Source organism: Brassica napus, chromosome A4 (assembly GCF_020379485.1).
Source record: "Brassica napus cultivar Da-Ae chromosome A4, Da-Ae, whole genome shotgun sequence".
NCBI classification, from domain to species: domain Eukaryota; kingdom Viridiplantae; phylum Streptophyta; class Magnoliopsida; order Brassicales; family Brassicaceae; genus Brassica; species Brassica napus.
This window is the reverse complement of record NC_063437.1, coordinates 5,668,087-5,691,396: the sequence shown is the minus strand read 5'-3', so window position 1 is coordinate 5,691,396 and position 23,310 is coordinate 5,668,087. Positions and strand designations below refer to the sequence as shown.

Below are 23,310 nucleotides of genomic sequence, written 5' to 3'. Positions count from 1 at the left end.
ATTTGTAGTCACCAAATATATGCATGAAACATTTTTCGGATATTTTTTTGCAGGTGAGATTGGAATGGTTTCCAAGAATCCGACGAAGTTCTGAAGCGGGTGAAAATCTGATCAATTAAAATTGATTCGACAACATCTCTGCCTAAATAAAAGCCAAGTAACTGTCCCAATAAAGCGTAAGATTGTTTTGACAAAGTCTAATTTCTGATGAAGTATTATTGACGACTTTAGAATCTGTGTTTAAAAGTATGTTTATTAAAAATGGGTTATTTGTTTCTTTCTTTTCAGGAACAATGTACTCTCAGAGAAAATAAAATATTCGAAATACAGCGATCATAGAGATGTCATCTGTCTATGGACAACAACTTGCGGGTCAAAATCAAAGATAAGTTCCTTCCTGAAAGTTTTTCTTCTCTTACATTAATACAAAAGTGTAACTTACATATAAATATAGGTTGATTAGTTACAGATTTATTGACATGGGACATACATGAGAAACTTTAGGTGTTTTATATTTGAGTCCGCTGACTAAAAAGTTTAACAATTCTTGACCTGGTCGTGCAGTTAAAAGTTGAAGACACAGATTAATTCAGCTGAAGGACCATGGGACAAATACATAGGGTCAATCTGGTGCGAACCAATAAGTAAGTGCATTTTAGAAGGATCAAATTGTATAGATTAGATTGCGAACTGATACTGGTAGTTAGGATAAAAACCGGAGATTGTTTGATGAATGCTGATTGAATTGTGGTGTTTTTTTTGTCTGTTTGATGGACTGTTTGAATTGTTCAAATTCCTACAATATCCTTAATGTAAAAAACTCATTTGAAACAAATTGTTTTGCTTAAAAGTAAATAAATAGCAGTATCAAATTGGAAGTAGTATAACTTGTCCTGAGAAACAAATGCAAAACGAAAATCAAAGATTCGAGAATATCTCTTTGAATACCACATTCATTGTTTGACGCTGAGGCTTGCCTTCAGGGTCGACAATCAAAATCTTCAGTCCTTTTTTAGAAGTCACTCTAGAAATAGCCACATATAGCTGCCCATGAGAGAAAACAGGTCTCGGTAGAAACAAACCAACCTCCGAAAGTGATTGACCTTGGCTTTTATTGATTGTTATAGCAAATGCCACAGCAATAGGTAGTTGTCTCCTCCTCATCTTGAACGGCAGTTTTTTATCAGAAGGTGTTATTGAGAGTCTAGGAAGAAAAACAGTGTGACCGACCTTTTCCCCTGTAATGACTTTAGCCTGTATCATGAAGTCATACATTTCTGTAATCTGGAGTCTAGTACCGTTCATTAGTCCCCCTATAGGATCAATGTTTCTAAGCAACATCACAGGACACCCTATCTTCAATCTGAGACTATGGTTAGGTAAACCAGATGCCTTGATTTTGTTCAGAAAATCTGGAGTAAGAGCTTGGTCATTCTTTGAAAACCTGTCTGAAGAGTCTATAGAATCAGAGCTCAAATAGAACTTTTCCTCACCTGCATTGACAACGAAAATTTTAATTTATAACAAACAAATCGTTCATTGAGAAGTCAGTAATCTAAACAAAAACATATCTACAAACGAACCTGGCAGCTTGTCCAACATATGCTGATTAATCATGTTCACATCTTCATTAGTAGGACAAAGTATTGCTCTTTCTTGAAAAAACTTAGGTTCTCTATGCTGCAGTAAAGAAACAGCATCCCCATACACCGCTTTGCTTATAGAATCTATTGGATCATCAGCATCAAGAATCAAAAACTCATCTGGAATAGTGATTAGAGCTTCGCCATCGTTTCCATCACCAATTTTTCCATCTCCAACATCTAAAATCCACTGCGAAAACTCTTGTAATTCTTTTGCATCTTCAGGTGTGAGATCATTTGACATCAGCCTCATGTTCTTTGTTAGCTCTAAAACTTTTACATGCTTCCAGAGATAAGAAGAATTAAGTGACTCCATAACTATTTCCGGCCTTCCAGCTCCGTGAATAACTGGCAGTACTTGTCTAAAATCTCCACCCAAGACAACTACTTTCCCGGCAAATGGTCTGTTATCTTTGTTTCCAATGATATCTGCCATGCTTCTATCCAAAGATTCAAAACAGTGCTTACTCATCATTGGAGCTTCGTCCCAGATGATAAGAGAGGCTGCTTTCACCAAATCCGCCTGATCAGTTCCTGGTACCAGATTGCAATAAGAAAACTCATCTGGGTTTATAGGAATCCCGAATCTAGAATGTGCTGTTCTTCCTCCTGGTAGCAATAGAGAAGCTATTCCACTTGATGCCACATTCAGACAGATTTCACCCCTCATTCTGATAGCAGCAGAAAGCAGCTTCCACAAGAAGGTTTTTCCAGTTCCACCAAACCCATAAACAAAAAACACACCTCCTTTCTTAGTAAAAACAGCATCGGTAATCTCATCATAGATTTTCCTTTGCTCATCAGTGAGTTTTGGAAAGTCACGATCATGATCAGCTTTTAACTCCTCCCGGTTGTAACTGAGCTCATCCATAATCAGCACGTTTTCATTAATGATGTCTGGGATTGGCTGTGGCATAGAGGTCCAGTTAGCCAATGAAGTTCCATTACTTTTTAAAATCTTTTCGATCTCTATAAGGGCTGCTTCTTTTTTTTCTTCATCCGACAAACAAAGATCTGCATGTGTCACAAGTTCAAAATCGTTTAAGTGGTATTTTAGTAACCGAATCGACGCAATCAGACTCAAATAAGAACATATATTACCTGGTCGATGCAGTTGCTGTCTTCGTTTATATTGAATGTCCTCAGAAAGGAATTCCCAAGTTTTCTCCCACACCTCTTCAGGCTTTGACAAAGTACCAGACATTAACATGATCACAAATGCATGGCGCATGTATGATGCCGAACCAGTAAAACTTGTCCTCACAAGCTCATCAATATATTCTTGATCATCTTCAAGTAGCCCTCTTGCAAAACATGTCTCTTTATATGTTTCATAAACAAAACCGTTGAAAGTTCTTATGTCCTTATCCTCAAACGGACCTTTAACAATGTTTAGCAAGACACGCATGTAGTAAGCTTCTTCTATCTTACGTGGTGCATAATTGATTCTCCCAATACTAAATCCTTTCTTTCTATCATGAAACTTCTTCTCCTTTTTATTCCAAGTAAACATTGTTGGAATCTCAGCTAAAGTCAGAGTCCGAGCAACTTCACTAACCTTGCACAATTCGAACCAGCCCATAAACATAGTATTTTCAATGAGCTTTCGGCTGGTCACTTTTTCGTATGTGTCATCATCCTTAAAAACAATGATCTGTTTTCCTGGTAGGTGGAATTGTATTCTCTCAACTGGAGTTGATCTATAATGTATTGGGAACTGAAAGATCCTCCATCCACCTTCACTTGCAGATACATATCTGTAAATAAATTAGTCATAGATGTTTACTTTTAAATATTTCAAAAATCAAAATATAAGCATTAACAGAGTCGAGAAAATTTGCACCTGCAGTTAAAAAAGTCTTTGATCTCATTTTTATTCTCTTCTTTTGAAGCTGTATTTGTGCAAGTCTCAGAATTAGGCGCAGTCACATCTGAAAAACATTAAAGCAAATCCGTTAGTAGAGGATACAATGTCGTCGAAAAATACACACTACTCACAGCAGTTAAATAATAACTTCTAATGCACGTTAATCACCTGCTGGCACAGAACTATTTTCTTTCGACGAACCATTATCCGGAGGTTCAACAGCAACAGTAACACGATCCTGCCCTTTATTAATATACTTGAATAAGTATTTTACAGCACCATTCTGATTGCACCATTCCACATTAATGTGAGCTCGATAACGAAGAGACAACTCCTTGTTATAAGGGATGACATGGGTGTTGTCACACTTGAATCCTTTTTTCTCTATAAATCCATTCCCCTCTTTCCTTCTTCTATAAACTGGAAATCCTTCCTTGTTCACAAATGTTTTTTCAACATGTGTCTTAGGATACTGCTTTGAACATTGCCCATTTTCCATGCACGGAGAGTTCACATTAACAGCTCCACAAGGACCATGGATCATCATGTCCTTAACCACTTCATAAAGCTCTGGCTCTTTTTCTTTATCTGGAATTTCGGCTGAGATGATTTTGTCAATGTCATCGTTTGTTCTAATCTTGGAATTAGGATGCATGAATAACAGAATGTGTGCATGGGGTAGGCCACGTTTCTGGAACTCAATCGTATACATTGCTGAAAAAAAAAATAGACTGATAAATTTCAGACCAAAAACAGGAATGGTGAAATTGTACTGAATAACTCACCCGAAGATGTCTTCCCCAAAAGTTGTTTATCTGTTAAATCTGTCATGAGAGATTCCAATTTGATTTTAAAGATTCTGGAGAGAATCTCTGGCCTATCTTCAGCACTAAGCTTTCTGGGTTGTAGATGCCTGGTGATCTCCGGCCATTTAGGATTGCACGTAAATGTTATAAAGTAATCAGGAAACCCAAAATATTTACAGATCGCCATGGCATCTAAATACATATTCTTCATGTATCTTGCTCCTCCCGTAAACGATGCTGGTAGCACAAATCGACTCCCTTGCTCATGCATATCTGTTTTGCCAGAGTTTTCAGCTTGTTGGATAGAGTCATAGCTGTCCGATCTGAGACTTTTCTGGTTCATTCTAAGATAAAACAGCCTGTTCGCCTCAATTGTTGTATAACCATCGACCAAAAATTGCTGAAACAATCTCCTCGAATGGAGAAGAGTATGACACTCATTCTCTCTTTCTTGTAAACGAAACGCATACCATTGTCTCATGCTGAGTGCCTTCCTCTTTAGCTTTGCTGTTGCCTCCGTTTCCCTCTTTTGAATCCCAAGTCTGAACCCATCTTCACCATAAGTAAAGATTAGAGGATATTGAAGAGCCAGATAAGCAGGGTGAATTTCACTAATCCTCTTAAGCCATCCCGTCTGTTTCTCTTGCAAAACAATATCTCTTTTATCCATGTCCAAATTGAAATCTCCAGGAATTAGTGCAGCTACTTCAGATGCGGTAGGAGTATCATATGTTCTTCCATCTTTCTCTCGACTACTAATGATACGCATATGAAATGTCTGGTCAGGATTAGTGTCAAATCGATCACGTGCTGATCTAAATTGATGGACATAGGGGTTGCACTCGTCTAGCATAGCCGTTAGTGCCTGTATAACTTTTTTCCTAAGTTCTTCTTTCCTTGCTTTTTCAGTTGATTTCTTGTATTTCCTGAGAAAAAATATAAACACGAGGTCGTCCAGATTAGTTCAAACTCATTTATGGTGGAAAATCATATCGCAAACTGGTTAAACTAAGAATCAAAAAATTACCCGATAATACCAGATCGATTGCCTATCTCATTTTCTGTGTCAACAATATAAAGCTGACCAAACTTGGGTTCACCGTTTGGTGGCTTTAGACTACCCATCAAATGGTAGTTCTCTCCTTGAAGCTGAAACATTTGAGGGCCAATACCTTTTTTAACAGAGCGGTCCACTTTCCCACCAAGAGATGTAAATGAGAAAACCATGTTGATAACTCTAATATTCTCACGAAAATATCGACTCATTTCATCATCCTCTGTCAAAAATCTTTTCAATATGGCTGGGGATTCTTTTAACAGTGGCAGCTGTACCTGACCGTGCCCACAACACAGTGAAAATTTAGGTTTACGGGTAGATCTCTTCCTGTTTATGCGCTCACCATACCACATTATAGCCCCACAATGCTCACATTTATGGGTTGCATCACCTTCGTCGATGTATACTGCCTCTGGAAAAAACATGAACCAAACTAATTGGTAAATTATAGGCAAGCACAGTCAATATAACGAATTAAACTTTAAAATAAAAATTTTGCCTACTGTTTTTCCCCTTCGAAGAAGTTTTCCTTTTGGAGGGTCCAACTGTGTCTGATTCTTTTGAGAACATGTCAAAATCCACATTTGATTCAGACTCCATGTCACTTTCTTCACTGCTGCAATCATAATGTTGTTCTCCTTCGACTTCATATGCACCTTTTATTTTAAAAATTCCATGTTAAGTTCTTTCGCTATTCTGAATTTTTTAACATTAAAGAACATTAAACTATCGATAGGATTCGTGCGTATTGATTACCCTCGTAATCATGATATATAGAGTCATCATTTTCTTCACTCGAGTATCCATCAACATGAAGGCCAACTCCTTCTGTTTCTGTTGCTATAAAATAAAGCAAGACGGATGTATAAATTCCTCAAAACAATGTAAACATATTCCTTGAATTCAATACGCCCTAGATAACATAAACTACATACCATGTACTGTTTTTGCTTTTTTTCCTGAGGCAACAGCTTTTCCTTTTCCTTTTTCTGAAAACAAACAGATTTTATAAATTATGCAGTAATAATGTTATGATCTTGATAACTTCCCAAGGTTTATCAGAAAAATAAACAGATTTACACAAATAATAATCACCTTTAGCTGTTAATCTGGACTTAGATGATTCAAACGTAGATGGTAGAACCTCTTGTTGTGTCTGTGTCCTTACAGAAGGACTGACATTGGTCGTATCAGATAGAGGTATAGAGCTTGTAGGAAAAGAAGTTGGTGGTGTGTGAAGGTTAGAACGGGCTGGACAATCACATCAGAACGACAATTTAAGAACAAATAAACTGCCAAGAGCAATACAACACGTAGTCACTCAAAGCACTGAAATAGCATAGGACTTACATGAGAAAGAATCGTTCTTTCTTAGCCTCTTAGCAGATTCACATGGGTTTCCTTTGACTTGGTAATCTTTTTTAGATCCGGTAGGCGTAGTCGTTGAATGAATTCTTGTATTCGCTATAGTTCTCTCATCATGCGTTGCAGTTAGATAAGATTGTCGTGTCTGTGTGGTTCCAGAAGGAACTTGATTGGTAATATCAGATAACACCATTAGTTCTCCTTCAATGGAATTGGTTGTTCTCTTCCTCTTATAACAAAGACGTTGAGCTACTGAGCGTGAACTTAACGTAATGGGTGGTATCTGTGAGTACGCTTGGGCTGAATTGATAGTGCTTTGAGTAGACACGATGTTTGCTTGTGCTTTGTCAAGTATGAATTTGAAGATGTGAGTACGCTTGGGCTGAATTCAAAAGACACAAATCCAATATCTTTAAAAACATAGGCTAAGGATGACTTACACAAGATAGCTGAATTCTCGGTTGGAGCAATAGTTTCATTGTTTTTTGTACTCTGTTCTCTCTTAATGGTAGATCCAGTTGGTACTGTCTTTTTGGTTGTATCTTTCATCGTTCTCTGAAATAAAATAGACTCTGCGTTATTCTATTGTTAAGATTGAAGAATAATTAGTTAGGGAATATAGGATACAATCTTGTTACTGGATTGCCCTTGCAAGTTTATTTATTGTCTTTATTAGTTATGGTTACAAAATAAACTATAAATATTGAATTACCTTTGTGAGTATAAGGCGTTTTTTTTTTAACAATTCATAAAAAATAATTCCTAACCATCATCAACTTTGATCTTCCAGCTTCATCGGTTTACTTAAGGTGCTACCAATCAGTTGATGATTTGGACATGGGAACAATGGAATCTCCCTCATAGATACGCCCAAATAGAAGAACTCCACACGATAAAGTAAGCCCATTCTTAAAACCATAGCAAATGCATTATAGGTATGAAACTGATTGGTAGTTAGGGAACACAGTGGATTGCAATACATAGATTTTTGGAGGTTAGTTATGTAACTGATATTGGTACATAGGGAACATAGTCGATTGCGATAGTTAGGTTAGACAGCAAGCAATGCTATATAATAAATATAGAAATTTAAAAATTAAAGGAAAAAAGGCAAAGAAATTATCTGAAGCATACTTTATTATAATAAGTTTAACCAAAAACATAACCATTAATAAAAAACCAAAACCAAACAATTATTAAAAAAAAAACCAAAACATGAAATTGCTTCAGAAATAAGAAAACAAATAAAACCAAACAAAAAAAAACATAAACTTCAGCCTCGCAGATTTAGGTCTTCTTGCCTGCTTCAAGATCCAAATCACTCATCTTCTCCACCTTGATAGTTTTTAAGCGAAGGTTCTTTGAAGTCGAAGTGATATCGCGTGGAGGGTCTGACCATGCTCCCTTTCTCTTCGTGGATGGTGTGGTGGATGGTGTGGACAAACATTCAATGTGTTCTTCATTGTCAAGGAGATTGACAGAGTTCTGAAAAATAAGAAACATAAACTTTAGCAAGTCTCAGTATTAATACAACAAATGCATTAAAATTAATAATACTGCACATCACTGAATATAAGAATACAGTCAAACCTCTTCTCCACTTGTAAGAGCTAGATCTTGATCAGACTCAGAACTCTCAACATTGGCTGACTCATTGAAAACAATTTGGCTTTGACGGTAGATTTTTCCAACCTTGTAAATCTCAGATCCATACAAAACATGTTCCTTTTCCACAGAAATTCCAAAGGTGAAAGTCTTTCCAACAACAGATAGGATGGCGTCAGGTAAATCTGTAGGATCCTCAAGCTAGATGACAAAAAGACCAAATCAGAATATATTAGAAATAATTCAAGTATCTCGAAAATAACTCAAAATATACACTATGTAAAGCATACCTCATCAAATGATCCATTCAAAAGAGTCGCAGCCGATTCGACAATCATTCCCTTGGCAATTTGGTCAAGTAACATCAGTTTTGTTTCTCCTGTGTCATCCTTAACAATCAAATGGAGCTTAAACCTACAATCAAAACATCAGTAAGCAAAATTGCGTAAATGAGAGACTGATTAGGAATGAGTCAAATACATGCGGTTTGAATATAAAAATGTTTTAAATTTCTCACCTTGGTGACACACTTGAAACATTCTCTTTGCACACCTCACACCACCAGAGATGTGTAGTGACCTCCTTTCCATGAATTGTCTTAACTAAAGTTCCCACTTTCACTACCTTTTTGTTGCATGTGCAGCAACCAAAGTAATACCATCCCCAATCCGAGTCAATAGCATAGACTTCGCACTCGACCAAGCACTTCTCCACCTAGTAAATTAGGTAGTTTTAAAATATAATTGAATCACTATAAGAAACAAAGAACCTCAATAAAAAATGAAGGCTCACCTGAGTGGATTCAAGAAGTCCATGGATGGTTCTCTTGGGAAAGAGCATCCATTTGTCACGCTTGTCTTGGATACTTTTCACCTCTTCCAAATCAAGTATCTCATCACGACCCTCACAAATGGCGAGGGGTTTAACCTCATCAACAAACCTAACAAAGTGTTATAACCAAATAAGATAAAAGAGTACTCCAGAATTACATGTATAGACAGTAAGTATTATTAAAGTAATGAAACCCTACATTTGTTTGAAAGCTGCAGTTTCTGCTATGTCAGGATTAATCAAGAGCAGTGATGCCTCAAAAGCATTGGTGATTTGGAGTTCACCTGAAGATTTTTTCAAAGTAAATAAATATTATAAGACGTTCCTTACAAACTTTATTATAAAGTCATTACTATATTGAAATAAACTTATACCTCTAAATCTCCCGATCTTTGCAAACCTTATTAGACAAATGGGCTTCCCTTCTTCGTCTTTACTACACCCCTCGTAGAGGATCTCCGCAAATTTACCCCACAGACAGCAGGGAACACGAGCATCACTATGATTAATATAAAGAAAAACATCAGCAGCACCAATTTAACTTGAGTATCTCAATAAAAAAAAATTTGTTCAGGAATACAAACTTCATGTCGCGAAGGGTAAACTCTATTTTCATCCTTGGCTTGCCTGAGACTTGAATAGTTTCAAGATCTCCCAAGTCCACAACTTGACCAATCACATCTGGAAAAAAAAAAACATCAATAAATATACAGAGGCCACGAGAGTAAAACAAATTAGAAGAATGCGCAAATAATTACCAATGAGAAAACATGTTTTGAGTGATCCACCCAAAACAGTCTGGAAGTCCACCAAGCTCAGAAACATGTCTTCGTTGATCAGAGGAGACCTTGTGATTGCCGTATTCTGAATGATGCTCATTTTGAAGGGATGATCGGTTGCTCGGTACATGCCAGTTGAAGGACTGAGGGTGAAATTCTGGATGTGCCTCCATGCTCCAACAGGAAGAAGGCGGCCTTTACTCTCCATGTAAGTTCGCTTGCAAGAGGCATGTATTTTACATCCCTAGTTCAGGTTGAAAAAAAAAAAGTTAGTGAACAAACGTAAAGCTACATATTACGCTAAACAACAAATAACCAACTACTTATTAGAACACTCACAGCTTCATCGGATAGCACCATCTCGAGGGTGTCCCCGTGCACTGGGTTGTACTGCTTCCAAGAGTGCAGAACCTTCACATGTACTTTCCAGCCACTTTTGTAGGGTTTCACATCTTTCAAAGGGGTCACTTTCATTGCCATTGCGGTAGACATTTTTTTTTTGATTGCGAATGTAGTTGTGAGTAAATGTGAGAAAGCTTAGGCATGTTGTAGGTGTTTATATAGCAGTAGGTTAATCGATGGTTCTAAATGTCTGGTAAAAAAATATCTCTCGTATATTCTTAGTTCTCTATAGGAAACAGTTAGAGTATTGATCAAGAAAATATATTTAGAGATCGTTAATGTCTGGTTGTTTACATATCTTAACAATATTTACAATTCTGTTGGTTTAAAAATCTTTTTTAACATAAACGAATTAAATGAAACAAATATTTGGGTAGTTATTACGTATGCTTCATGGGCAAGCTAGTATATTCTGATTCATTAAAGGATAAATCGTTAGCTTCATGGGCAAGCTAGTATATTGTGATTCACAAAAGGGAAAATCGTAAGAGGATTTATATAGTTAAGATTTTAAATATTTGTTACATATCTTCCTAATATGTGCTTGCCGTGGGCCATTTAGACAAAAGTGTAAGGAGAATTTCGATTGGGCTAACAATCAAGGTTGGGCCATATTAAAAACTCAGAAAAAAACGTGTTGTACGTAATTCACGCATTTACCCTTTTTTAATCTTTGAAATGTAAGGAAACACTAAAAAAGGAGATGCCCCTAAGGTAATTATGAAAAAGGATCCTGCTTTAATAGTATAGATAATAACAAAATCGGGAAAAAAAATGCCAAAAGTTAGAGAAAATAATAACAAAATCAGGAAAAAAAATACCAAAAGTTCTTGTGTTAGACCTTTAAGAACATGTCTAGATAATTAATAGACAGATGTCAACACATGAGGAAAAATATTGTTTTTACTGATTTAAAAAAAAAACATAAAACCAAATAATTATAATATTTAATACTTTTTTTAGAAACTCTCATGGTCTCACACCGTTGAAGCTGCTCTGAGTGTACAAACCGTAGGATCAAATAGGTCGAGTTGGTTCGGACCAAAGAATTATCTTGAAAAAAAAAAGAACGTTCATGAGAGTGCCGCATATAGATTATCTTTTATGATTAAAAGATAAGTTTTTTCGGGACAAAAAATGATAGGTTGTTAAAAAGGGTAAAATAATTATACTTTAAAAGTTACAGTTTTCGAATTAAACTTGGAATTTCTCAGAAGCTTATATTGTCTTTAACGTTCTCACCTTCATGAAAATAAGAGAGAACCCAGTATCTAATTATTGCATAATATGGCTTATACAAAACGCGTTTGTATAATCTCACTGCATCTAAAAGAAAACAAAACGCGTTTGTATAATCTCACTGCATCTAAAAGACTAAAACATGGAGTTAATAGAGTATGGACATCGAAAGCACAATACTCTCATTGACCTTTATTTTTAACTATGCTGAATTCTTCTTCTTATTTCAGTATAGGTACATATATCCACAACTTCAAAATATTAAAGTGTAGTTTATTTACAATGTGTATTCCTCCTAAACAGCTTGATTATTGTGTAGGCCTAACGAATCTGAGAAGTAAGAGTGAAGAAGAAAGCTTCATCGCATGGTAAGCTTAAACCACCGGTTGGATGATCAAAGCCAAACTCTTCTTCTGCTTTCCTCAGCAAAGCTTGGAAAGATGGTTTGCTCAGGTAGTAAACCGGAACAAAAAATCTCTTCTTCTTCAGATTTTCTCCAACGTAGACAGCTAAGAAACCTTTCGGTGTTGATGATTCAGTAGTAAGAGACTGACGAATTATTTGCTTAGTATCAAAAAGACTCCTCAAGAATGCCATATCTAGTATTAGCTAGAAACAAAGAAAAAAGCTCTGAATTAATGGCTTAGGTAAAGTTAATTTGATCTTGTTTGATGAGAGAAGGTTTGAGTTTGGTTTGTGAGCTAGAGGGAAATGTGGGTCTATATATATTGGCTAAGTTAGAAAGTTTTTAATAATAACAACTTGTATTTCATGAGTAGTGTGTGTGACCTACAAGGACATTGTTTTGGCAAACAGATTAGTTAAGCATTTGGACAATAGAAAGCTAAAGCTTAATTAATGTTGGGGTGTTGAGAGGTAGTATGTGTCCTACATGGCTACGTGCATGTGGTCAATGGCTACATTGGCTACGTCGACTTAACGGATGAATGGTGCACATTAAATAAACTAAAAACATTAATAGCAAGTAATAGAATTTGTTGTAACGTGGCTATGCATCTTAACATGTACATACACTACAAGAAAAATGGGCTTTGATAGCAGTGAAGGATAACGTTTTTTGCCTTTCTGCTATGGTTGACATACCCGTTAGTTTTAGATAGCGTTTGTATATTTAGAACCGCTATGATAGAATTATATATTTAAAAACGCTATGCTAGCGTATTTTAAATAGCGCATTATTAAAAACGCTATCTTTGACTTTTTAAATCTCTAAACCCTAAACTTTAAACATAACTTCAAAATCTAACTATTTTGATATCAAATCTTAAATTTAACCTCAAATATTAAATATAAATTCAAAAACTATTTCTTTTTCAATAATTAATCTTAAATCCCAATACCTTAAACCTTTAACCCCCAAACCCTATACTCAAACCTTTATTCTAAACTCATAACTTTAAATCTAAAATCTAAATTCAAAAAAAAATCAAACTTAAACTTAATTCTTCAAATTAATTCAAATTTATTTTCGAATTTTAACTTAAAGTCTTAACCTTGAACTCTAAACCTTATATACTCAAATCTTATATATCATAATAAACCTCAAACCTTCAATATACGCATTTAGTTATTAAACTAAATCATAAATCACAAATCTAATATTCTCAAAGTTAGACACCAAACTTTGAGCATACATTTTTAAAAATTAATATGTTTAAATTTTAAACCTTTAAACTAATTTTATTTACTATACTCTTGTATTTTAAACCTTTAAACTAATTTCATTTTACATTTAAAGTAAATCATAACTTATAAATAATATTAAAATTTTCAGTCTATTATTTGAAACATTGAACCAAACTATAATTACATTAATTATATATATTTTTTGGTCAAAATTATATATAAATATTTAACTTAATTATTATATTAAATGAAAACAGTTTTTAATGGATTAATTTTGGCCTTTGATTGATTTCAATCCAATGGCCACACATATGTTTGGTTTATCTTTTTTCTTCTTTCTCATTGGTCAATATCTTAAGCACAAGGATAGCAATCTTAACCACTGAATATTTTTGATCCTATGGCTAGAAATCACACATCTCATATCTCAATCTCTTTCTTCTTGTCTCACGTTATCTCTCTCTCTCTTTCTCTCTCTCTCTCTTTTTGTTACAGATCTAAATCTGATCTCATATCTTTTTTAATTCTTTGGATCTCTATCTTCCTCAATCACCACCACCACAACCACCCGTTTGTTTTCGCCGTCCCAGCATCACAACCACCACCACACGACCGTTCGTTCGCCGTCCAAGCATCACCACCACCACACAACCACGGTTAGAACTCATATCTCTCTCTCTCTCTCTCTCTCTCTCTCTCTCTCTCTCTCTCTCTCTCTCTCTCTCTCTCTCTCTCTCTGTTTTGAACTGTATTATTTGTTTTAGGGATGGAGGAAGCAAGGCAAGGCAGGTATGGCGGCTAGAGGAGGAAGATGACGGCTTCAGATTCAGGAAGAGGAAGCTGACGGCGAGTTGGTGAGGAGGCGACGAGATTAGGTCTAGATGGATGTGACGTTTGCCTCCTCTCTGCAACTTGCCTCTCAAATCCGAGGATGAAGAAGAAGAATCATGGCTGGAAAAACACGAAGACGAAGGTGGTGGTGCGGCCGGTAGATGAAGAAGACAATGAAGTGGTGGTGTGTTTAGTTAGTAATTAGGTTAAAGCCTGGTTTAGTTTTTGGTTTATTTAGTTTGTTGGTTTATTATTTAATTAGATTTTTTTTTGTATTTTTGTAAACCAATTTCATTATAGATAAATTTAAGTAATAAAGAAAATTTGATTCTATGAATAATTTTAAATTTTAATTAAGTTTTTATTTTTAAATAATTAAATAAAAAATAATTCTAAAATAAATAATTCTAAAATAAATAAATTTAAAAGTAAATAATAACAAAAAATTCATGCTATTAAAGACTCTTTAATTGCATACAAAAAAACGCTATAATATATGACAATAAGATAGCATCGCAAAAAACCGTTATCTAAAGTGCTTGACCTATTATGACGGGCGATGATACAGCGCTTCATAAACCGCTATCGTATTGATAGATAGCGTTTTTCGTCCGCTAATAAAAGTCATTTTTCTTGTAGTGATATAATTTTTATCTTTACATTGGCTATAGGATGTCGACTTGGGTAAATCTATTGAATCTGAATGATGACACGAGTAACACTAGCCCTGAGCATTCGGGTATTCGGTTCGGTTTCGGGTAGATCATTCTTATACCCAATAAGTATTTATGAGATTTCAGTTCGGTTTCGGATCGGTTCCAGGTACCCGCTTAATATCTGAATCAAATATATATATATATATATATATAATATATTAGTTAACATGTTAATCTAATGGTCTAGTGGTTAAACATTTATAAATTCGTCAATCTAGCTGGAGTTCAAATCACTAAGGTGTTAATTTATAAGTATGTACTGTGTTTTAATATAGAAATATTATATATATCTTTTAGACTATATTTGCGAAGTGATTTTGCCACATGTCCTTTCTACAATCAATTTCACAAAACAAATATGACATGACTACTAAAATTGATGACATGTCTTATAGCTTAATATGACATGGACAATTACATTTAATGTTAATTTATATTTTTGGTAAACTTTTTAAAATATGGTAATAACTCATATATTACATTTAATGTCAATTTATATTTTTGAAATTTTTTTTAGAATATGGGAATAACTCATAAATTATCATTAAAATAAATATATTCAAATATGGTATTATAAATTTCGAAATATAATTTAATTATATATTTTTAAATTATACAATTTTATTACTAAATTTTTCAAAAATGTATACATTTTTTAAGAAAATTATAAAAATTGAATCGTAAAATCATTATTTTCTTATATATCTACAATTTTATAAACATTGTTTAATTTTTAATTTTTTGGTAATTACTTAACCTTTAAAAATTTATTTAATATATTTAATTAAAATAAGTAGATAGAAAAATCTATCTAAGATTATAATTTCAAATATATACATGCATATTCTTAAATATAACTTTTATGTTTAATTAAATCAAATTTATATTAAAATATTGATACGAAAAAAATTACAATATTAATAATATTTTATTTTAAAATATAATTTATATTTATCTGTTAAAAATATTTTAAATTTTTTTACTGCAAGACACCTAGTTTATAATATAAGAGAGCATAAAATATAACATGGTCTAGTGGTAACAAAGTTCTCACTCTTCTTGTCCTACCTGGATTCGCGTGGGGTTGATGAAATGAAACCGAAACTTGTTTTCGGATATTCAGATACCTGTTCGGTTTTTGGTCCGGTTTTGGTTTTGAATATTTCGGGTTCAGTTCCGGTTTTTTTGCCTAGAGCTAAGTAACACACTAGGGCAAACACTATTCATAAGCATTTTTCAACCGTTCCGGAGAGCAAGTCACTGAAACGCGTTAAGTATGTCAGTTTCTTGTACCCGTTTGTTCCCCTCCCATAATATGCAACTTAAAACACTTGTAATACACGTTAATATCTCATTAGAAATATCTTAGAATCCAAAAGAAAAAAAAAATCTCGAAATATCTATCCAAGAGACAGATATAAATAATGATTTTTCCGTTTCACGAAACTGGTCGGGCCAAAGTACGTACGGGGTACTACTTATTATGGGCACCCGTCTCATCTCGAGACCCTTTTGATTTTTTTGTGGAGAGGTCAAAAGAAGATATAAAGATGTATTTAGGCGAGTATCATGAATTACTGATAACTCCAAAAGAGTGAAAGAAGAAGACCACATGGCAAAAGGTAGAGAAGAGTCGTGGAAGTTTGTTTAGTTAGGGAAAGTGAAGTCAATTTTGTTTTCACATTATTAATTAATTAAATCGACCCAACTCTCATGTCCCATCTTCACTTGTCTGTTTCTCTTCAGTCACATCTCCACTACGGAAGATGATGATCACCACCAGAACAGAAAAGTTGCCTTTTATTAGGTCTTTTGTCCGGTCTATTGTTCGGAAAATGGCATTAAAAACTTCTTCATAAAGCATTGCCATGTGCATTTTATCTCCAAGTTGTAGACTACAACTCACTAAACTAATCTCTCAACTCACTATGGATATTTGGGTTTTATCCTTTTCTTCATAAGTGTTCTCACCAATTTTCTTTTTGAGCTTTCGAAAGAGTCACATCATCCATGAAAGCTAGAGAGAAAGATGTACATGGTTGTGGATATTGTTCTTGTTTCAAGACCTGCCCCTGCTGTAATAGTTGGACTGCGGTTTATCATAGCCACCCAAAATGAAAGAGTCGGCAAGGTTTCAAGTTCAAGCACCAGAGACAGAGGGAAACTAAAATATGAAAGATAAAGCAATGTACTTGAAAGAGAAAAAACTTGAATAACAAAGATGTAGTCTGAGAAAACATTATGTCTTTTTAACTTACCGAACATCATTACGTAATTCTTGTTTATATAGCATAAGAGAAGAGATATAGAACAATACTAGAGGTGTCAAAGCTGTTAGTGACAGCTCAGTAGTCCTTATCCATGAGAGCATCAAAACAGTTGTTCAGCTGGATTGTGGGAGGTGCAGCATATGTTAGTTTTTCTTGTCGTTTTCCTGAAGCTGCTGCAAAGCGTACTTTCAGTCATGGTGGCCATTGCAGCTGAAGGCCTAGAGACAACGTGTTGGTTGGGTTTCTGTTGCTGTGTGAGGCCCAATGGCTTTTTCTTCATATTCTTAAATCCAATTGGGGGTAATAGATTTTAATATTGGCTTGTCTCCTACGTTTCCCTGTAAATTCGGAGTGCATAGAAATCAACGTCAAGTTTGTATCTGTTGAGCCATAGACTTTTTCAAGATGTCGGCTAGCTGAAACTCTGAAGGAACATGCATGATGAATGATCAGCATTCAGAGAGAGACACTTTTTCTTTGGCATAATGATAGTGAGTCTAAAAATGCTTATAGCTCTTATGGAGAACTAGATTTAATGAACTAAGAGATTATCACATTATATTCCAACTAACTTATCTTGCTTTAAGACCAAGATTTCTGGGAACATATATAACATATCCAAGTGACAATTTTATTAATCAAAAGTGCACAGCAAAGTAGCAGATCATGATTCCTTTCCATGGTTCTGACTGACTAGGGGTGTTCAATCCAGATATCGGTTCGGTTTAGGTTCGTTTTTTTTCGGTTTTCGGTATTTCGGCTAGTAAAATATAACTACCATTCTAAATCCATATTTACTTCGGTTCGGTTTATATACCATCGGTTTTCGGTTTATTCGATTTTATACCAAAAAACATAATTATTTAGTTTGAGATCATATAAAATGAATTTTAGAGTCATATTGTCAACACAGTCATTTATTTAAAATATATTACTTGTTCAAATAAATGAATAAAAACGTAAAAATGCTTCTACCATCAAATAAAATATTAAAATCAGAGCCTGAAATTTTGAAAATAAAAATATGAAACAAAACAGAAACATGAAAGAAAAGTTTTTCCACACTTCCATATTTAGTTTTCATTAAAGTCATGCTCTGTTTGTTTATAGATAAGAAAAAAGTTGCGAAAATTTTCCATTAATTATTTTCCATCAAATTTATCATCTTCATATTAATTTAGTGAATACTAAAATAAAGCAAAAAGATAAAAAAAAAGACTTAGAAAATAAGATGTCTGAATTGCGATGTATTGTTATTTAATTATAGTTCAAGTGTTTTACAAATTATATAAGGTTCTTTATTACTATAACATTATGGTAATAGTTATTAACACAAATTTAACTTATATAACAAATAGATTTTCATGTATTGTTATAAAATAGATACATATTTACATGTTTCTACTTTTAATCAGTTTTGTTCGGTTTATTCGATTTAATCGGTTATATACTAAATCATATCCAAATCCTACGGTTTTTTATAAAATTATATCTATTCGGTTTATATAGTATATACCAAAACCAAACCATATTGTCTATTTCGGTTTGGTTCGGTTCGGTACGGTTCGGTTTTACCATATTGAACAGCCCTAACTGATACCATGAAAGATAAAGCAAATCAACTTGAATAACAAAGATGTAGCTAGAGAAAACGTTATGTTGAAACGTTATGTCTATTCAACTTACCAAACATTATTACTATCACATTTGTTTATATAGCATAAGAGAAGAGATCTTGAACAATCTATCTTAAAGGTGTTATAGCTGTCAGTGACAATTCAGTAGCCCGTGTCCATAAGAGCATCAAAACGGTTGTTCAGCTGAATAGTGGAAGGGGCAAAAATCCGTATGCTTTCTATCGTTTTCCCAGAAGCTAGCCGTTGCAGCTGAAGGCTTAAAGACATAGTGTTGGTTTGACTTCTGTTGTTGAGTAAAGCCCACTGGGAGAATAGATTAAATCATGGTTCTCTCGTACAAATTAAACTGCTTTGGTCTAGGCTCGAAATTTCTTGGTTACAAAAAATTCGTTTGGTTACAGAAGCAGTTTTTGATTATTCGTATGCCAACAATGAAGAGTATGACAAGAAAAAAATGAAACTGTTAAGAATTCTGTGTTGCCAAACTTCATATATCTCATATGAGAAACAAATTTAGATAAAAAGAACGTTAAGCAATCAATCAAATATTGTCTCTAACAATTTTTTTCTCTAAACCTTCCCCTCCTCAAAAACAGAGTATACCTTTCAAACCCATTTCCTCTGTTTTTCATTTTTTTCTTTCAAAAAAGCTCTCTTTGAGGCCTTTTGTTACTTATGTTGCCTCGTTCAAAGGCATCAGATGATCTACCATCTTAGCCGTAGGATTGTAGAATCAAAAGGCTAAAGATTGGAATTTGAACTGCGAGTGGAACCTGAGTTGATAAACACAGGAGTCTCTCTAGGGGACTGGGACGTGGCGCCACGTATGCTGGCACTGTTTCCCATGTCTTTTGTCTTGTGGAGAAGAAATGTTCCTGATAAAATGGTCACAAAGCCACATAGCTCGGTGGCAATTTGCAATCCGCTCTGAGAAGCCCAGTCCTGGAAACCATTAACAAATGATGATGGTGTCCTTATATACAAATAATAGTCTTGTAGTATATGATCAGTTCAGCATCTTTACCTTGAACATGATCATACTAGCTAAGATGGTGAATGTTGTAAACATAACGTAGTACACTGGAGATATGACTGCGGTGTTGAAATTATCCAGAGCCTGCAAAGATGAAAACAAACTTAAGTGTTTTTTTTTTTGGGAACAATGTTGGATCTTGTTGTTGTTGTTACCTTGTTCAAGTAGTTGATTTGCAAAAGGCAACATATGGTCACTACTATGATGAAGATCCATGCGTGGAAGTACTTGAACTGGTTCATCCCGGAAAACGTCAGCTTTATGGCGATGGCCACAGCTTTAACACTCATCACCTAACAAGAGAGAGAGAGAGAGACATTTACATTAAAAAAAAAACTACTAGATGGCTCAAGAAATAGATAGAAACTTACAGTAAGCGAACCCATTAATGAGCAAATCCCAACGTATACTATCATATGCGTCTTCCCATAACGCGGCTCGTAGTAGAAGATTAGAGCAAGTACCACAACTATCACCACAGCAGAGTACGCAAGGAAGCCTGGTCAACACATTCAAACAATATAACATGTTTCAGTCTAATTCGAGAATCTATGCTGTTTGACAACTTTTTTGTATACCTGGTTCGGTAGCAAGGTACCATACTTGCTTGACTGATTCAATGTCCTGCTCGTGGGGTGCATGTAGGACAATCGTTGTGGATCCAACAACACAGAGGACGCAGCCAAGTATACCAAACATATGCAACTTCTCTTGCAAAATAAAATGTGCAAGCACTGAACTGCATAACACGGTTTCTGTTTTCAGTAAGCTATGTTGTTTTAAGAAAAATACAACGGGAGAGAGAGAGAGAGAGCTTAAGCATAGTAGACCCAGATACCTGAAAATGATACTTAGCGCTCCCAAAGGTGTCACAAGAATAGCAGGTGCAAATGCATAAGCTGCAAAGTTTGCTATCTCCCCAACAATCACTGTAATTAAGATCGTTACAATCATATATTACTCTATGCTTATCTCCTTATTCCAGGAGAAACGGCTTACAATGAACCAGATTATTACAAAATGTGTGGTTCAGATCAATCTAATGATGTTACTCATCCAAGCTATCATAAGTTCTGTCTTACGGAATCATGATGTTTTAGTATACAACCAAAACTTTCAGATGGTTATAAACAGAAACCAGAAATGTTAACTAATCATCAGATAAAAGACATTCTCAAGCACACACAATATTTAACTTTGATCAGCATCAATAATTATGTCAAAGCTATTAACATTCAAACATCTCTAGATAACAGGCTAAACCCTTGTATGATGATTTCCCAAACGCCAAGGTTTATGAAAGTATACATACCCTCCTGATCACAACAGGTTAATCTCATATTTGCTTCTGATCAAACTCATAAACATGTCTAGCTAGATATTTTTGATCAGAACTTACTAGTTATCATCCCAGCCCACCACCAAGGTTCACATAAGTACCCATACCCTCCTTCACCTGTGATCAAGAAGAAGAAGAAGAAAGATCAGTTACACAAAATAAAGAGTAAATTTTGAAGAGAAAGAGTATATAAGTCAGAACCTGCTCTGGGTCCGCTGACACCAGCCTTCTTGAGACCTTTTTTCTTGATGATGAAGCTAGAACCGATGAATATACTGGAAGACACAGCTAAAATGAGCCCGTGTATATTATCAGGTGACATCTCCTCCATCTTTTATGATGTTTTATAGTTTGCTTTTAAACAAATTTCAGATGAGTTCAGGTTTCTTAGTGATGAAGGCTCCACTCCCAGATAGCTTTACTGTCTCTACACACAAAAACACAGAAGAATCAGAAGAGAGTAGTCCCACTCAAGCAATCTATGTTTATAATCAAGAATCAACACAAGACTCATATATATATTCCGAAACGATTACAGAAATATTTAGCAATTGCCTTGACCAATCATAGAACAGTAGGTTCTAAAAAGGAGAAAATCTTATGAAACTATATATTCTGATAAAGAAAAATATAAAATTTTCAGAAAAAAATTGATAACCAGACAAATGGCAACAAATAGAATAATTACAAAAAACGTAGAAATGGAAGCAAGGCAGGAGACAAATCTAAAAAAAAAAAAAAATCAAAAGATGCCTTATGAAACAGAAAATCTAAGGATCTGTTCACGGATTGTTCATGAATCTACACGAATGGGAGAAAAAAACTAGCTTTTTATACGTTACATTTGCTCACCACATCAAACTAACATTTACTTGTCCTCCGATTTAAAAAAAAAATATTCTCAGTAACGGAGGCAAGAATAGGACTTAAATCAAAACTTTTACACGCGATTTTAACCATTAGGGAGGAACAAAAAATATCAAAGTAGCAATATAGAATATTCGATTTCGCATCTCACCTTTTTCATTTTCCTACACCAACACACAAAAATCTCAATTCTCACACGTAATTGTGATTTTCCTTTTGAAATGACTTGTGAAATTTAGGGTTTTTTTTTTGTGGAGGTGAATCTGACGAGAGACAGATTGAGATACTAAAAGGTAACTAAAATTATGGGAGCATGTGAAACAAACCAAACAACACTCGTTATATTACAACAACTATATAACACATAAGAGTTACTTACAACCTTTTACATTTAGGTCCTTCTGTTCAACTGTATTAGTCTTTTTGATTCAGAACTTTTGTTTACTCTGATTATACTCAAGAAAGAAAAGAAAAAAACACCAATTCCGACAAACAGAATTTTCCACAACATTTATAAAATTGTGTGTTTCCATAAAATCTTTGCATAGCAAATTCTTACGACACTAAAATATTAATCCCAAAAAAAAATGGAGGCTATTGATATATCAATAGATATCATCAGGCAAATGATGCTTATATTAACATTATCTCCAACCCACGAGCCACAAGATAGATGCTTTGGAGCTAGTTCGACATCCAGAAAGTGAATGCCAAGTCTAATTTGATGCTAACGAAGTGGTACAACCAGTAATACAAGATAACAATACTAAAGAACTGTAAGTCATAAACTTGGGTAATATTTGCTTGATAGATGGATTTTGGACATCCATTGCTCATTTTAGTGGATACAGATGGGTCTGGATGGACAGTGGTGAGAACATTCAACTTATAGGGACAAGAAATTTCGCTCGACGTGAATCAGCATTGCATTCAAAAGTAGAAGCACTGCGATGGACGATGGAGAATATGCTTCAACATTCAACATGCCAGAGCTTCAGGACAGACTGTAATGAGCTGATCGCAATAATAAAGAAACCTCAGGTTTGGTCAAGCTTTGCAACAGAATTGGAGAGGATAGAGACGTTATAGATATGCTTCCCGAATTTCAACATCATTCATGTTCCACGAGTGCGCAATCAGATTTCAGATTTTTTTAGCTAAGACTGCTAGATCCTTCCATAGAGAGTTACATTTTATTGGTTGCTCTATTTCGGTTTGATTACGCAGACCACCTCAAGTTTGAGTAATAGAATGACATTTCGACGTAAAAAATAAAAATAAAAAACATTTAGGGGGTGTATTGAATTATGAATTTTAAAGTGTTTTAGTTTTATTTCAAAATCTCATGTTATTCAACTAATGATTTAAAAAAAAAA

The 23,310-nt window shown here is 34.5% G+C and overlaps 4 protein-coding genes across 7 annotated transcripts; all 4 read right to left on the bottom strand.

The window, feature by feature from the left end:
* Window positions 1-656: 656 nt before the first annotated feature.
* LOC125608138 lies at window positions 657-6,931 on the bottom strand. The gene is made up of 12 exons (XM_048778084.1): window positions 6,724-6,931; window positions 6,469-6,624; window positions 6,309-6,362; window positions 6,130-6,213; window positions 5,877-6,029; window positions 5,649-5,785; window positions 5,344-5,465; window positions 4,296-5,275; window positions 3,679-4,224; window positions 3,487-3,574; window positions 1,584-3,406; window positions 657-1,493 (listed from the first exon to the last, which is right to left on the bottom strand). Exons 1-12 carry the CDS (start codon window positions 6,929-6,931, stop codon window positions 919-921), a joined length of 4,926 nt encoding a protein of 1,641 aa, XP_048634041.1. The 3' UTR covers window positions 657-918.
* Window positions 6,932-7,896: 965 nt separating this feature from the next.
* Window positions 7,897-10,526, bottom strand: LOC125608269 (replication protein A 70 kDa DNA-binding subunit D-like). Its single transcript, XM_048778351.1, has 10 exons — window positions 10,293-10,526; window positions 9,933-10,197; window positions 9,759-9,855; window positions 9,549-9,673; window positions 9,374-9,458; window positions 9,136-9,283; window positions 8,861-9,057; window positions 8,634-8,757; window positions 8,329-8,544; window positions 7,897-8,223 (listed from the first exon to the last, which is right to left on the bottom strand). Exons 1-10 carry the CDS (start codon window positions 10,443-10,445, stop codon window positions 8,026-8,028), a joined length of 1,608 nt encoding a protein of 535 aa, XP_048634308.1. The 5' UTR covers window positions 10,446-10,526; the 3' UTR covers window positions 7,897-8,025.
* A 1,222-nt stretch (window positions 10,527-11,748) lies between these two features.
* Window positions 11,749-12,269, bottom strand: LOC106430103 (auxin-responsive protein SAUR15-like). Its single transcript, XM_013870879.3, has one exon. It carries the CDS (start codon window positions 12,189-12,191, stop codon window positions 11,916-11,918), a length of 276 nt encoding a protein of 91 aa, XP_013726333.2. The 5' UTR covers window positions 12,192-12,269; the 3' UTR covers window positions 11,749-11,915.
* Window positions 12,270-19,134: 6,865 nt separating this feature from the next.
* On the bottom strand, window positions 19,135-22,263 carry LOC106430079 (probable magnesium transporter NIPA2). Of its 4 annotated transcripts, none has more exons than XM_013870859.3 (9): window positions 22,086-22,263; window positions 21,269-21,494; window positions 21,128-21,184; window positions 20,567-20,657; window positions 20,307-20,467; window positions 20,100-20,227; window positions 19,884-20,021; window positions 19,720-19,812; window positions 19,135-19,637 (listed from the first exon to the last, which is right to left on the bottom strand). In XM_013870859.3, the coding sequence occupies exons 2-9, from the start codon at window positions 21,396-21,398 to the stop codon at window positions 19,437-19,439; spliced, it is 999 nt and encodes a 332-aa protein (XP_013726313.2). In that variant the 5' UTR covers window positions 21,399-21,494; window positions 22,086-22,263; the 3' UTR covers window positions 19,135-19,436. The 4 variants fall into 4 exon arrangements, with proteins under 4 accessions (XP_013726313.2, XP_022573743.2, XP_013726312.2 ...); XM_022718022.2 differs by lacking the exon at window positions 22,086-22,263 and adding an exon at window positions 21,920-21,955; XM_013870858.3 differs by lacking the exon at window positions 22,086-22,263 and adding an exon at window positions 21,604-21,747.
* Between the last annotated feature and the right edge of the window lie 1,047 nt (window positions 22,264-23,310).

What these genes read in the sequence shown, in the direction of transcription:
- LOC125608138 (XM_048778084.1), bottom strand. Translation starts at nt 6,931, where the DNA reads ATGGTGTTATCTGATATTACCAATCAAGTTCCTTCTGGAACCACACAG. An exon ending in AAAGAACGATTCTTTCTCAT is followed by an intron (nt 6,625 to 6,723) that starts GTAAGTCCTATG and finishes GTGATTGTCCAG; the next exon opens with CCCGTTCTAACCTTCACACA. An exon ending in TTCTTCGAAGGGGAAAAACA is followed by an intron (nt 5,786 to 5,876) that starts GTAGGCAAAATT and finishes TGTTTTTTCCAG; the next exon opens with AGGCAGTATACATCGACGAA.
- LOC106430079 (XM_013870859.3), bottom strand. Translation starts at nt 21,398, where the DNA reads ATGGAGGAGATGTCACCTGATAATATACACGGGCTCATTTTAGCTGTG. An exon ending in GTACCTTGCTACCGAACCAG is followed by an intron (nt 20,228 to 20,306) that starts GTATACAAAAAA and finishes TGTGTTGACCAG; the next exon opens with GCTTCCTTGCGTACTCTGCT. An exon ending in AAATCAACTACTTGAACAAG is followed by an intron (nt 19,813 to 19,883) that starts GTAACAACAACA and finishes TCATCTTTGCAG; the next exon opens with GCTCTGGATAATTTCAACAC.
- LOC125608269 (XM_048778351.1), bottom strand. Translation starts at nt 10,445, where the DNA reads ATGTCTACCGCAATGGCAATGAAAGTGACCCCTTTGAAAGATGTGAAA. An exon ending in CAAAACATGTTTTCTCATTG is followed by an intron (nt 9,856 to 9,932) that starts GTAATTATTTGC and finishes TTTTTTTTCCAG; the next exon opens with ATGTGATTGGTCAAGTTGTG. An exon ending in ACTGCAGCTTTCAAACAAAT is followed by an intron (nt 9,284 to 9,373) that starts GTAGGGTTTCAT and finishes ACACTTTGTTAG; the next exon opens with GTTTGTTGATGAGGTTAAAC.
- LOC106430103 (XM_013870879.3), bottom strand. Translation starts at nt 12,191, where the DNA reads ATGGCATTCTTGAGGAGTCTTTTTGATACTAAGCAAATAATTCGTCAG.